At 35.8% G+C, this 15067-nt stretch overlaps 1 protein-coding gene across 11 annotated transcripts in view; it reads left to right on the top strand.

Annotated features, from left to right (window-relative positions):
• SYNJ1 (synaptojanin 1) overlaps window positions 1-15067 on the top strand; it is a 66447-nt gene that overhangs the window by 12387 nt on the left and 38993 nt on the right. For all 11 annotated transcript variants that reach the window (XM_030477627.1, XM_030477636.1, XM_030477631.1 and 8 more), the window contains exons 3-11: window positions 1813-1899; window positions 2307-2574; window positions 4964-5189; window positions 6449-6532; window positions 7328-7389; window positions 8009-8105; window positions 9332-9501; window positions 11565-11646; window positions 14351-14503. In XM_030477627.1, coding sequence (XP_030333487.1) covers window positions 1813-1899; window positions 2307-2574; window positions 4964-5189; window positions 6449-6532; window positions 7328-7389; window positions 8009-8105; window positions 9332-9501; window positions 11565-11646; window positions 14351-14503 — 1229 coding nt within the window. The remainder of the gene's footprint in view (window positions 1-1812; window positions 1900-2306; window positions 2575-4963; window positions 5190-6448; window positions 6533-7327; window positions 7390-8008; window positions 8106-9331; window positions 9502-11564; window positions 11647-14350; window positions 14504-15067) is intronic.

Below are 15067 nucleotides of genomic sequence, written 5' to 3'. Positions count from 1 at the left end.
TTGGAACCCTTTGCTGCTTTATTAGAAGTAGCCTTTTTTGTTGGTCTGAATTTGCAAAGCCCATGTTACTTCATTTACTTCAGACATTTACTTATTAAGGGATTTACTTATAATGGGTATTCTATGCAATGGTAAAAGAGAATAAATCCATAGCAAAACAGAAAAAACATTCTTCTGAAATGTCATTAAATGCTGGCAGGCACCTTTAAGGAAAATCCTGCAATAAGTTTGAAACTAGACCTCATCGTTCATTAATAATTTTAAATGAAAGAAGACTGTAACAGTTCTCTGGTTACCGAATGTTGAGTTTACAGGAGTAGGTTGACATCATTAAATGCTTGCTGGAAAAATGGATTCCCGGTTTTGAAGCTTAGAAGTTGCTCTTTCCAGCCTGATGGTAATCTGGTTAAGAAAAATATGGTTTGGTGATGCTGACAAAATCAATGTCTGTAAACAATATGTTTAGATTGGCTGTGAGTCTCAACACTTATTACACGTGAGGACTTTGGAAATAATCATGCTGCTATAATTCTCTTATCTTTAGCATCTGGTTTAAGGGAATATAGTGTATCAGTGCAAATAGTTAATCTTTTAAAATGCACTTAATAAAACATTGAATGAGCTTAGGTTTTGGACTGAGGTTAGCTAATTGTTTCTTCTATATTGAAATTTCTGATCCACTTTAATAATGGAGCTGGTGGACTTTTGAACAGAAGGGATAGGCTTGTGCACAGGCAGAGCTATGCTAAGCTGAGGGAATACTCATTAGAAAAATTCACAACAGGAGTTCTAAAGAAAATATAGCCAATGTGAAAGAGAGCACAACAGAATGCCAGGGCAATAGGTGTTTTGATTTATGCTTTTCTTTATGTGAAGTTCTGATTTTTTTAGTGTCAAAGTGAAAATTAATTATCAAGTCGTTTCTGAGGAGGGAGAAGGTGCGGATCCTTGGTGACTCAGAAATCTTGATCCCTGTGGATCCAGTGATACAGCTGGAATTGTCGGTCTTTGCACTTAAGGTGCAGTCTCAGTCATGAGCAAAAATCTCAGGACAGGTGGGATCTGCAGCATCTCTGTCACCTGGCTCTGCAGTCACGCTTGTGGGTCTGGTTTTTCGAGTGCTGATTAAGGTTTTAAAGTGTACATTAACATTAACTCCCAGGTGAATAATGGTAGATATACTTCAGCTTCTCCTAAAATACTTTTTTTTCCCCAAAAGTGTCTATGAAAATTATGTTTTCCTAATCTAAGATATGGTATTTAAATACCATTATCTTGTGAACCTACAAAAGTTTTTATTTGCTTGGAATATATTTAGAACTAGTTAAAATGCACTTGTGATAATCCTGTTTACTTATCTGGAAATAATACTGCCACATCAGAGTTTTATTCTTGGAGATTTATTTTTTTTTTTTTCATGGAAAAAGGAAAAGCAGCATTTTGCAATACTCTAATTTTAACTAATTTAAGGGAGAGCGTACCCATGGAACTCATTTGACTGTGTTTTAGATGCTTTTTATATTAAGAGATGATGATGTTAAAAATGCCTATGTTCTCCTTTAATATCACTTGGAGTTTTTGCAAGTCCTATTTTTGTTGCCTAAAAACATAGCATGATCATAATTTGTCATAAAATCAAATACTCATTTTCCATTATAAAATGCCATATGCTCATACATTTTGATTTTTTTCCAGAAGTTTCACATAAATGCTACTTTTGTAGTCTCAGATTTTCAGTTCAGAGTAGACTCATTCTCCCTGCCATAGTGTATGGTCTTCTACATCATAAAATCGTACATTTTCTCTCCATAGCTTCTGCAGAAAAAGACACAATCAAGAATACCTACTCCAAAGTAATGGATGCATATGGGCTTTTGGGTGTATTAAGATTAAACCTTGGTGAGTAAAATGTGTAAAACTTTATTTTTTCATTTGGGAAAGAGAATTGTGCTGCTTCTGTAAAACTGCACAGCACAGGATCCTCACAACAGGAACTGAGCTCTTTGTTTCTTTCTATTTTTTGTCTTTGTCGGATAACTTGCAAGTTTGGAGCACTCCCAGATATGAGGGAGTGAACAAAAATAACTTCCGTTTTCACAATCCCTGTTATTTTCAGCGCAGTTTCTCCTGTTTGCGTTTTCTTTTCTTCTGTAGAACTTGAGAATGAGTTCTTGATGTTGATTCTTTTTGTACGTTTTTCAGGCAAACTGGGGTCAGGTTGTGTACATTTAAGCATATGAATGCATCGAATACATCACACTCCACTAAGATTCATTCTGTTATATGTGCCTTTTCTTGTTTTACAGGAGACACATTGTTACATTATCTGGTTCTAGTAACAGGATGCATGTCGGTGGGAAAGATTCAAGACTCTGAAGTTTTTCGAGTTACTTCCACTGAGTTTGTATCGTTACGGATTGATTCAACAGATGAGGATCGTATTTCAGAAGTGCGCAAAGTTTTGAACTCAGGCAACTTTTATTTTGCATGGTCTGCAACTGGGGTCAGTTTAGATCTTAGTCTCAATGCTCACCGCAGCATGCAGGAGCACACCACTGACAATAGGTTCTTCTGGTGAGTTCAAAATGCATTTTATCAGACATTATGCAGAATAATGCATGCCTGTGCAGACTAAACTGTGGCAGGTTTTTAGCCTTGTCTTTATCAGCTCCTAAATGTACACCTTTGTCATGAAAATGTTGATGAGATAAAATAGCATTATTTTATCTCTAAGGACGTAAGTATATTATTAATGATACAATGTTTCCATCGCCACTTGGAGTTTCTTATTTGAAAGACACTGGTTTTCACTGCTTATGATATTGTACTTTGATATGAACAGTTGTCATAATGTTGTGTTTCAGCTTTGGTGTCTTAATTCTTCATTAAGTGTGTCAATTTTTTAAAATCAGTGAGGTAATAGAGCTTTAAAGAAAATTTTTATCCTTTGAACATTCTGGATTCTAAAAAGGTGTGGTGTTTATATTTTGTTTCCAAGTAGGTTTCCAACATATGAAAGGGCTTTAAAGGTTCTATTGTACACATAATTGTCATGTTGCTGTTTTCGTTTAAACAGAGTGGGTAGGCTATGCTACTGTGCACATTGCTTGGCTGTTGAATTCAGTATCTATTTACAGAGTATTTTTGAATAAAGTATAGGTTTTCACACAGAGAATTCTTGGTAGACGGAATTTTGCTGTTTCTGCCAATAAGCAGCTTAAATAATGCCAGTAATGCATACTGTCATATAAGAAATTCTGCTCTCATATTTTCAGCTGTGGTTAAAAATGGTGTATGTGTCCATGAACCTTGGAAGGGTCCTGAAGATTTGGCAGTGTGCCGTTAGAACAAGTGAAAAGCTACATCTTCCTGTCTCTCTTGTCTAATATACAGGATGCCAAACCAGCTCTGCCATATGTGCCAGTGCTACTCTACACTCTGCCATTGTTATGATCAGATTGCTCTATAAGACAAAATATGTGTGTTAAGACAGAAAATAAGCTGTCGTCTTCAGAAACACATCTACTCTGATGTAGGTTTACAGAAGTTACAGGAGCCTAGCTGTTTGTCTGTCTCTGCATCTGGAAAAAGACTGGGCTGCCTGTTGATAAGTCAATATTTCAAGGCTTGAGTAATGATGATGCCTGTTGACCCTGTCCAGATAAGCTTGGCTGATTTTCACCCCTGTCATAAGACTTAAGTTACCTGACTCTTTTTCAGTAAGAATCAGTCCTCGCAGGAGGTAGATTGAATGTCGCAGATTCCAAGGTATAGGAATGTAAACATTAAAGTCAATAACAGAAAGTATTCTGCTTATGCACTTCAGCAAGCTTTCTTGGGCTTTTTCTGTTCAAAAGTCCCAGTCTTAGATTGCCCAGGGAAAGAATACTGTTTGCTTTCTCAGTCTCCTGTTGTAATACTGTTCTGTAAAGTGAATGCATACTTGAGTCACAGGATTTGAATCTTCATTAATGATTGAACTGAGGTGTTTATAAGTTTGGTTTTTTTAACTGGAAGTTTAGAATGAAAAGGCTAAAATTAAAGTGAATAGCTTCAACCTTTCAATCAAATATGTTGTTTGCAATTATGGCAGAATTTTCTGGGCGGTGACAAAACCAGCTGTCTTACTAGAGTTTACTATCTTTGCTGTGCAGAAAACTTTATTTCCTTTTTATACAAGTGAATGTTTCCAAAGAAGATCAAAAGCCAACCCCCACTAGAGTGAGGTAAAACAAAAAACCCCACAAACCCCAAACTTTAGTCTTATTTACTTACTACGGTGTTGATTGGTACTAATTATTGCACAGGTATATGCAAGTTGTGGATCTTTCTTTCATTTGAGCTGTAATTGGTATTAGAGAACAGTATATGCAATACATAATGTGGCAACACTTAATCCTGAAATTTATATTTGCAGAAATTTGAAAATCAGTTGGCTATCAGTGTATTCCGGGAAGCTTGTCTGGGCAAGTAGTGCCTTATGGTGACTTGTAATAGAAATAATCAATGTATGTTGACAAGCCTTTTTTTCTAGCTTTATTTTGTGGTGATGTGAAATTGAATGGTGCTCTACCCATCACAAAAACGTAACCCTGTAAATGGAATTCTGGCTTGCTTTTCCCAGAGTCTATAATCTTTGGCTTCTCAAAACAAATCTGAGTGGAGAAATATAAACAAGCTCGGAGTGTTGTTTTTTGCAGAGGCTATAAGGGCTATTTTTTTTAAGGTCATTAAAATTCATGGCTTCACCCCATATTCTTATTGTGTGAACGTTTAAACTGTTCTCTTGTAAACTTTGCTATTTCAGGTATGCTTAAATAAGAGTTATGTATCATAAAACTATAACACACATTTTTCTTGCTTGTAGTAGTGGATGTAAAATATAAGAAGTTAGTAGCTGGCTTAACAATTTGAGCTGTATTTTACTTCCTTCCAGTTATTTTTTTTTATTTTTTCCTGATAGGAACCAGTCACTGCATTTACATCTGAAGCACTATGGTGTGAACTGCGATGACTGGTTGTTACGTCTCATGTGTGGAGGAGTGGAGATAAGGACAATTTATGCGGCTCACAAGCAGGCAAAGGCTTGTCTCATTTCACGGCTGAGCTGTGAGCGGGCTGGCACCAGATTTAATGTTCGGGGAACAAATGATGATGGTCACGTTGCTAATTTTGTTGAAACAGAGCAGGTATGTTACACTACAGTGCACATTGCTTGGCTGATGAACTCAAGATAAGCATGTCTGTGGATAGTTTTGTTGCCCTAAATCAACAAATCACAAGTCGAGTCTGTGATCACAGATATTTGAATAGTTCCTTTGCTGCTAAATAAAGAATCTTAAGTAGGTTACATAATTTGATGATCTTGGTTTTCAGTGTAGCTTAGGGTAAGGGCATGCATGGGTCTGAGTTTCAATAGCTTAAGAAGCTGTTATCCATCAGCTGAACTGTTGTAGGTGGCTGTACTTCCTTTCAGCCTCCCGAGCTGTAGGTGAGCATGTACTTCGTTGGGCCTGAGCTAGTAGTAAAGTAAAAAGCCTTAGAAACAAGCAAAAGAGATTTTTGGCAAATACATGGTACCTTGTGGTTCAGGAGAGATAAAAGCATTCCTAGGGTTACTTAACACAGCTCCTGTGAACGGTAGTTCTTAAAGCCACTGTAATTCCGCTGCATTTGATTGCATATCTTTGCCTTTATACAGAAATGCAAGAAGCTATTAAATCATTCTTTGCTGGCCTTTCTTTGCTTACTTCTTATGATAACCTAGTTGTGAAGATGTTCCTGCAACTGTATGCATGCGAGTAGGTATCTTGGGTTGACTCACTGACTCTTTGCTAAGCCTCGGTGACTTCAGTAGGATTTTATCCAGGAAGTGCTCTGCTTGTACACATCCAGTTTCAGTAGTTTCGTCAGAACAGTGGTGTACAGTTTCTCCATCCAAGTTTTTTGCCAGGCTAATGTCACTAGATGGTTGGCATGTCATTCCACTTAAGTATACAGGAAAGGAAACTTCAGTAGGCCATTGTATTTTGGATTCTGATGCACAAAATCTGTGCAGGTGTTCTGAGTAGGCTGAATTGTTATTTTCTGTGCATTGGGTGTACATTTTAACTGTTACTTCAGGAAAGTCTTACCAAGTTTTTTTTAAAACAAGTTACTCTTAGCACAGAATTAATTCAGGCCCAAAGAACAAAAGCTTGCTGTGTTTTCTTAGATGTTGTGAATCACAATTCTGCAAGGATGCACCAGACTGCCAGAACTTCTTTTATTAATTGTTCTGAGGGTATAGAGAGTCTAGGGAACATGATTAATATTTTAGCTTGTAGTGTGGAATATGTAATATGTAAGTACATTTTATTTACCCTCTGTTTAGCTAAGGCTAAGAAACCTAAAACTGTATACTCTGTAATACCTATTAACACTCTAGTTGGTTTTTTTTTCTCAACAGGTGATATTTTTAGATGACTCTGTGTCATCTTTCATACAAATTCGAGGATCTGTTCCATTATTTTGGGAACAGCCAGGTCTGCAGGTAAGCAGGAGATAAATTCTATTATACAGATAATTCTTATTCATGTCTTTTTAATCATCTTCTGCACAGTTACCTATCAGGATAAGGTTATCCTTTGCGAGCAAGTTGGTGCTATTGTTTAATTCACCAGGCTTGTTAGTCTCGAGTCTCTGAATGCTGTTTTGCATAAGATTTGAATGTCCACTGCTTTTAAAATGTTTTCTCTTTGAAATTCTGAGGTTTTCTGTGTTAATTTGAATTTCTATTTTAAAATAGGTTATCTAAGGTTATCCAAAGAGACTGTTTTCTTCTGAATTGCTCTTGAGGCTAAGCCTTCTCAGGAAGTCAATAAGGATCAATAGTTTCTGTAATATAATTTCATCCCAGTTTTCTTGAAAGAGGGATTGTATCAGCAACTCCACCATGATACAGTTTTTACAGGGAAGATTAAAAAACGTTCATGGCACATGGTGACTCTGGGTTCTTTAAACTAGACGTACAAGCATTTTGCAATAGAAGTGCTGAAACATATACATGCTTTTTAATCAAAACAATAATTAGATTACATAACTAAGTATATTAAATAAAAAAGAGGGGTGGTTTGGTTTTTTGGGTTTTTTTTTAGAAAAAAGAAGAGGAATTTAAGAAAAGCCTAAAAAAAAGAATGCACACCATAGCAGGAAGAATAAATTTTGGAGATTTCATTTAGAAAGTGAAATGATTTTTTAGGCCATATTTAGGATCAAAATAGGTCTTTGAAGAACAATTCATCAAATATGTAAAGACAAATAATTTAATATAATCTTCATGTCATAGGTGGGATCCCATCGTGTCAGAATGTCAAGAGGTTTTGAGGCGAATGCACCAGCTTTTGACAGGTGAAAGAATGTCTTAAATTTTTGTTAATGCACTACTAACCTGTGATAAGTGGTGCATCAGGGGGATGGGATATGTTATTCCAAATGGGAGGCTCTGTCTATACAAATGTGTGATTCAGCAAAGCAGCAAAGTGCTTGGGCAGTTTTTTCAAACTTCTACAGGACTGTTTGTGCCTTTGAGTGCTTTGTTGAAAACTTTGAAGAAAATTTAAAATAGTGAAATACTTTGTTAAATTTAAAAAAACCCAAAAACAACCAACCAAAAACCAACCAAAATTATAGCATGCTTACATTGAATGATCTATGTTTGTCAGCTGCTGTATAAAAGTAAAATCTATCTTTTGAATTTATTCCTGCCATGACACTTCAGCTTCACAGCCTTATGGTTTTAACTAAATGTATGTTGTTAAATCGGTGCTATTATCCTAATTGAATAGCAGTCAGCGGTTAGTGCTATTACTGAGTTCTATTGATTTGTTTGGGCAGGACATAATAAAAGGCTTGCAGTGGTACAAGAGTACCTAGTACATTTCTGCAACATCTCAGTCAGTGTTGCAGGTGTTTGTGTTAATTTTGTGCATGCCAGAAGATGAGTGTGGAATTTTTCTTCTGTTAACAGGCATTTCCAAACTCTTAAAAATTTATATGGCAAGCAAATTATTGTAAATTTACTTGGGGCAAAAGAAGGGGAGCACATGCTCAGCAAAGCTTTTCAGGTGAGTATGACAATTCTCTCACTGTGCATATCCTTGGAATTTGCCTGTTTGTGATGAAGCTTTTATATAGCCTTTGAAAAATGAAACAGGTATGCTATGCTCTACCACTTGTGGTTAAAATTGTATTACCATAAAAACAGTGCTTAAGATACAGAAAGTGCTTGATTGTGTTCAGATTGGTTGCTTTACTGAATAATTATAACAGCAACATAGACAGTGTTGAGGGATTTTAAGTTATTTTCGTATTTCATGCTTAATAGTGGCTTATTTTAAAAATAAATCCTTTTTGCACTATAAAATTGGTGAATAAATAAATGATACTTTGTGGTATTTAATACTATGATGTTTATTTTTAAAATCTTTCCCTTGGAATTCTTGGATATATTCCTTAATATTTAAAAATACACCCAAAATTTAATCAGTTTAAACATAAAAACTGCTTCATGATTAAACAGGAATGTTTGTTCAGAAGATGTTAACTGTAAGTGGCCATTTTCATGAATTCCCACTAGTTATGTTAAAAATAACTGTCACATTGTACTGACAATTCGAGAAGATCTGTCTGAAGCCAGAGAACACCAGCCACCTGTTATTTCCCTTTTTGCCTCTCCCTTTGTATTATAATGGTTGAATGTCTTAGGCAATTCACTTGTATCTTTTCTGTATCCAGCAGTCCTGGTAGGAGACATTAGTGCTCCCAGATGCATATCAATGCAAATCATAGCTTTGCCAACAAAGATTGTGTGAGCACTCCAGGATTGGTCAGGGAATGTTAAGGAAAGTTTTGCTTAAGCCACCTTTCACAGCAACGTAAATAATTTGACTGATTTTTTTCAGTGTTTATAGGGAGTTTACTCAGTCCCTGTTGCTGGCAGGTGTCTGAAATGGTGACTGTGAGTGAGGAGGGTTTCCACTGAAACAACTCTTTCCAAATTGAAGCATTTTAACAGTAGAAGAGGCTGTAGACTGTCTTGGTGGCCCCTAGTATAGTGAGGAAAAAAATGTGACAAAACCCAGAAACACCACAGGGAAATTTTCATCAATTCTGATTTGTTGAACAATAGTGATAAAAATTATTTCATTTTACCTAAGAGAAAGCATGTAATAGAGAAGATAACTAAGAAAACAGCTTAAAAAAATATCTGTAGCCTCTTAATTAGCTTATACTACGATGTGTTCAGATATTGGTATATGTATATCTTTTTCCTCTCTTTTTACAATATCAGAGCCATTTGAAAGCATCTGAACATTCAGCTGATATCAAAATGGTGAACTTCGACTATCATCAGATGGTTAAAGGTGGAAAGGCAGAAAAACTACACAGTGTGCTTAAACCTCAAGTCCAGAAATTCTTAGAGTGTGGATTTTTTTATTTTGATGGAAAGGAAGTTAAAAGGTTTGTGTGTATAACTTCTGTACATTTCTTCAAATTAAATGATATTTCTGAGATGCTTTTCACCCATTGACAAGAAGATAAGAGAAAAATGTTACTTCTGTTATTGTGTATTTATTGTATCCAAGATGGTGCTTATTATATTATTTATAACTGAAATATGAGTAACTTCTTTTACTCTATTAAAATTTTGTGTTGTTCTGAATATGCTCTAAAAATTTTAATGGAAAATATCTCTGAGACATTGAGGGGGCATGACTTAATTTCAGGCCACTGACCTCATGATTTTGGTGAAAATGGGCAGTCGTCCTTTTTCTTGGGTGCACCCATAAGGGCTTAAAGAATGAGTGGATTTCCATCTTCCCGTATAATGTTATTCATATTTTCCTCAGTCATGGAGCATACCATTTTCTGTTTGTTGTAAATGCTGATGTTCAGTGCAACCTTTTTCTAAATCTGTGTGCACCTAGGTCCCCCATTTGAAAGATTCAAGTCCCCACAAAGTACGAATGAGTTGCATGTTTTCTGCCCTGTTCCGTACTTCCTACTCCTGCTGTACTTGTCCTTCTGTCCTCATTTCCCCGCCCCTATTCCTAGAGCAAAGGCTGTGCTTATCTCAGCAAGAACAGCAAAGCGGGGCTACAGATAGGCAACATTCCTGCTCTTCTCCCTTCCACACCCTTCCTTGTTTTAATTAATACCAGAGCAAACTGCAGAGTGAGGTTCTCTGTGATAATTGTTGAATGAGAGGATTGTGCTATGAGCAGTGGGGTTTCATCATTTCTAGTGTAGTGGGAGAAGAGGGTTCCAGTGCCACCTGGCTGTGGGATTAAAATCACCCAGGGGCAGGTTGTAGTAGGCCTGAATAAAATTAGATTTAGTGAGAGGGTGCTTAGTTTCCCTCTCCACCTCAAAACATTGCTGACCATTCTCCAAAAAGCTTTGAAAGCAGTGTGATATTTTGTGTTGGAGGAACACCACTGGTCTTGATGGAGATTCAAACAATATTGTCACCCATCAAAAAGACTGACAACAGAATGAAAGCAAAATAGGCTGTGACTTGTGATAGCTTGAAGAATTGTGTCTTTTACTAGATACAGTGACAAATTTTATAAGTTCATGGACCATCTACTTTGGAGAAAGGGGTTTTTTTTCTAACACAGATAGCAAGTTGTTTCATATTTCATATCACATACGAAAAAAATAATCTTGGAGAAAGTTCTTCAAAACTTTTTACAGTTTATGGTTAGTTCTGCAAGTAAATGTGATGAAGCCTTTCTGACTTAATTGGGCAAAATGTGTAGTGGGAATGAGGAAAGTAAGGAATAAGTGTCTATCACTGGAAGAGCCATCAGAATTTTGTACTCATTGCTAGGCAAGAAGAACATGGATTTTGCCTGATATGATCCTTCAGAGAGCTTCACAGCACGAGTTAATGGGCTTCTCTCAAAGAAAGGAGAGCAGTTTAGTGTGTGTGAGGACCTCAAGCATCTGTCAAGCTAAGGGGAAGGGGCTTATTTTTCATTTTTATTTGGGGAGGAAAGAGAAAGTAATGAGGGGTTGAAATTGGCTTTAGTTTTATCACAAATTCTTGTTACTTTTAGTTTAGTTAGACAAATCCAAGAACTGTCCTAACTTTTAATTTTTTTTTTCCCTTTTTCTTTCCTTTTTGTTTTAACTCAGAGTTACTATTTCCCTCTGAGATTCCTGGGAAGTGTGTTTGTTAGGATTGTTTGAAAAGAAAACTTAATCCTGCATAACACTTTAACCAAGCAAGCAGGGAGAATTGAGAAAAAGTGAAGAAGAAAGACTCACGTTATTTGCAAAAAATAAATTAGACTTTTATAGTGAACACTGCTGCAAAATTCACTGCTTTTATCGGAGCTAATCCTCTATTGCTGATGCATTTATAAACATACTTGCGATGACAGTAACATTGCCCTGACAATACCCTGATTTACTGTTCTGGTTCAGATCTTGGTGTCCCTGTCTTTGTTGATGGTATGTGTGTTAAATGAGTTATTTCAGTTGTTTTCTCTCTCTGTCTCTCATTGTCCTTGGCACAGATCTCAAAGCGGTACTGTCAGAACAAACTGCTTGGACTGTCTGGATAGAACAAACAGCGTACAAGCTTTCTTTGGCTTGGAGGTAGGAAAACCAGTTCCAGATACACAACTGCTCCAGCTGTGAAAGTAGCGTTACCTTCCCTGTGAAAGATGAATTGGAATAGGTGGCAGTTTGATTTATAGCATGATACTTTTCTCGTTCTAGGACAACCAGATCTTAGTAGTTATAGAAGCAGCACTTGTGTAGTAGTTGAAATTAAAGATTAAATGATAGTCATGCAGCAGTATGAAAAATTTTTATTCTTTTTTAGGTGTTTCTTATGTCCATTAAGGTTCAGGCTTGCCATTTTAGAAGAGGTAGTAGTGTTGTACTCCTTCACAAAAACACTTGCATTCACAGCTACTCTATTAGATTAAGTTCTTCAGGGTGTAGGATTACTGTTCTTAGCGTCTGCCAGTGCTGTGTGTTCATATTTTCACAGCACTGGGCTCTGAATTATTGATGGTACGGTATCATGGTTGAGGCTTTGGCCACACTCAAACTGCGTCATTGGAAGTTGACCATGGGATTCAGTTCTCCTGCAGGGTTGTGCTTTAGCATATTGGCTTGCTGTTGGAACAAAGATTCTAGCCTGTAGGCTTATACAGTAGAGCTTGAACACGTGAACCTGATAGGAATTGATGGAGTAAAATAGTACTGATTGGGCTGAAAGGGCAGCTTTGAAAAACTTTTGACAGCTCCACTCATCTTAATAAACTAAGTTTGGCTCCTAAAGGTAAAATCCTTAGTGTGTTTAAAAATGAAAACTTATGGGTGCTGTAACATGAAACTAAGTACAATGAATATTCTTTTGTTTTTTGAGTTTTATTTAATTAAAATGTTCTTGTTCTAGCATCTGTAGGAGGAATTTCTATGAGAACAGCAAAATCCATTAGCTGTAGAACAAACATTTCTGATTCTGGAATATGTAGTGCTTTGCTGCTGCTGCGTTTACAAAGTGAACACTGTTGCCAGTTCATTGGTGTTTTAGTAAAACAGAATGCTGAACTGTTTACTCTCATGCAAGTACTCTGGAAATTTTTCTCTTAACATTCAACATCAGTACATACTGTAGCAGTTACAGTACAGTTTGAGAGATCTACTGCTTTTTTCTCCATTGTTTCAACTCTGCTTGCATCATAGGGGGCCATACTTTTTAATTACTAAAATTAAGGAAAATAATTCTTCTTACTTAGTTCACTGTGAAAAGAGTAGCAACATGCTTTGAAAATCTCACAGCATCGGATTGTGTTATGTAGTTTGTACATCTGTCCATCTTCTATTGATTTGCCATGAGAGAAACAAATGATTACCTTAAGTCTTTCCTGGTCCTAAATGTGTTTGCTGGAGTTTAATAGTTTACTGTAGATAGAAATGCAAGCTTGAGGCAAGGAATGAGAAACATCGCCTCTTGTACTTTGCTAATAATACAGTAGTTTTGTATGACATAAGAACGAACATTTATACACTTTTACTACATACAGTACTTATTAAGCAAACTTAGCTTTGCAGCTCTATTTTTTCCTTTCTCATCCTTTTAAGAACTGGATTGAGTATCTTTTTTTTTTTTAGACCAGGTGAGAGCTGAAATTATGATTTCAGCTAATGTATGAGAGCTAAAAGTCTAAAGCTAATTAAGAAGAAGAAAACAGTAAATCCTCATGAGCTACTTAATTTTAAAATTCTATTTAAATGAGATATTTAAATTCTTGCTTTTTTTAACTTGATAGATACTTAATATAACAAGTACTGAGCTCTGGATAAGCACCTAAAATTACAATATCAAGCACCTAATTTCTGAAGCTTCTTGTTTATTTATACTTAATCTTATCTGCAAGTTCCCTTTCATAACTTCTGTTAATTTCTGACCAACCTTCAGAATTTTGCCTTTGTATCATTTTATGTTCATCATTTTAGACTCCTCCTCCTTGCAGTTGGACACCTCAAGGTTTTAAAGATTTAAAGCTCTTGAAAATAGCTTTTTATTTAGTTTTAATTTTTTGTATTTATTTTCAGTATTATGTTGGTAGCCACAAACACTAGAAACTTACTTGACTTTTTTTTTAATAATCATGATTTCATAAACAAGGATTTCAAACAAGGTACAATGTCCCACGGTACATCCATGAGCATAGTGCGACATTTAAGTGATGTATTTAAATGTAAAATAATCATAGAATCATGCATTTTCTATGTACTATATGCATACAATTGAAATGCATTTTATGTAGACTGTGCATTTTGGAAAATTAATTCAGGTATATTGATTGGTAAGGATAAAGGTTTGCAGTGTGTTATGCTTGAAAACAGAGTGAATGACAGAAGCCATTCCTGTTTCACTGATCACAGAGCTCTTTTGTTGCTGCAGTTGGTAATAGAGGTCAGTGTGTTAGGTATTACGCTTTTTTTGGGGAAGAACATGAATTGCTCTAAGTTATTCAAGTAGAAAGACTTGGGAACCCAAAATTGCTTACCTTGTAACTACTGAATTTTTAGATTAAAATATTTACAAATCAACTACATAATTCTTTTCCTATATTACTGCGCATCTTTAAAAGAAAAATGCTGGAGGCTAAAGTTACATGTACAGTATACCCTTTCAGACATGACATGCTGTCAGTTTGTTCAGAATGATACATGTAAACCAAAGATTTTTTTGTGCAGATATGCTGAAAAAAATGATATATCTTTTAATAAATACATTTAAACATTTTTCTTTTGCAAATGTTGTCTTCAACTGTTGCAGATGCTAACAAAACAACTGGAGGTGTTAGGATTAGCTGAGAAGCCTCAGCTGGTTACTCGCTTTCAGGAAGTTTTCCGATCCATGTGGTCTGTGAATGGTGATTCTGTCAGTAAAATTTATGCTGGAACTGGAGCCCTTGAAGGGAAAGCTAAGGTAAAGTACATTGAATAGAAACTTCAGCAGTATTCATTATGGGTTTTTAAAAATTTTGTAATTAATATAACAATTATGAGATTTTCTTTTTTAAAATGTGCTTTTATTGTAATCCTGAAAAACCCCAACCAACTAAACAACAAAAAAAAAAAAAAAAAACCAGAAGAAGGTCGGTTGTGTTGATAACCGGATGTTGTTTCGGTACATCCTTTCTCAGCCGTGCCCATGCCTTTCAGATAACGCTGTTTTGCAGGAAAGGATGAGGCTCAAAGCTTTCATGTCTTTAGATCATAGTTCAGTAAAATGTATATTCAAATCAGCGTTAGTTTCTTTGAATATTTTCATTTTTCTCCCTGTACCTTTGCCTCCTATTCTTTCAGTTTTGTTCACTGTGTCCCTGTATTCACTGGACATTGTTCATACTTTTTAGTGTTTATTAACAATGTTAAAATTCCTTGGTTGCAGCTGGGTGTTTTTTATTTGCATGTTCCTCCAGTTGTTTCTTTTTAGTTTTGCAATCAGTGAAAAAAAAAACCACCCAAATTCTGTTTCTACCTCACTAAA

The sequence above is a fragment of the Strigops habroptila genome, chromosome 2 (genome assembly GCF_004027225.2).
Source record: "Strigops habroptila isolate Jane chromosome 2, bStrHab1.2.pri, whole genome shotgun sequence".
NCBI classification, from domain to species: domain Eukaryota; kingdom Metazoa; phylum Chordata; class Aves; order Psittaciformes; family Psittacidae; genus Strigops; species Strigops habroptila.
The sequence above is the reverse complement of the archived record's forward strand: the minus strand, read 5'-3'. Positions and strand labels throughout refer to the sequence as shown.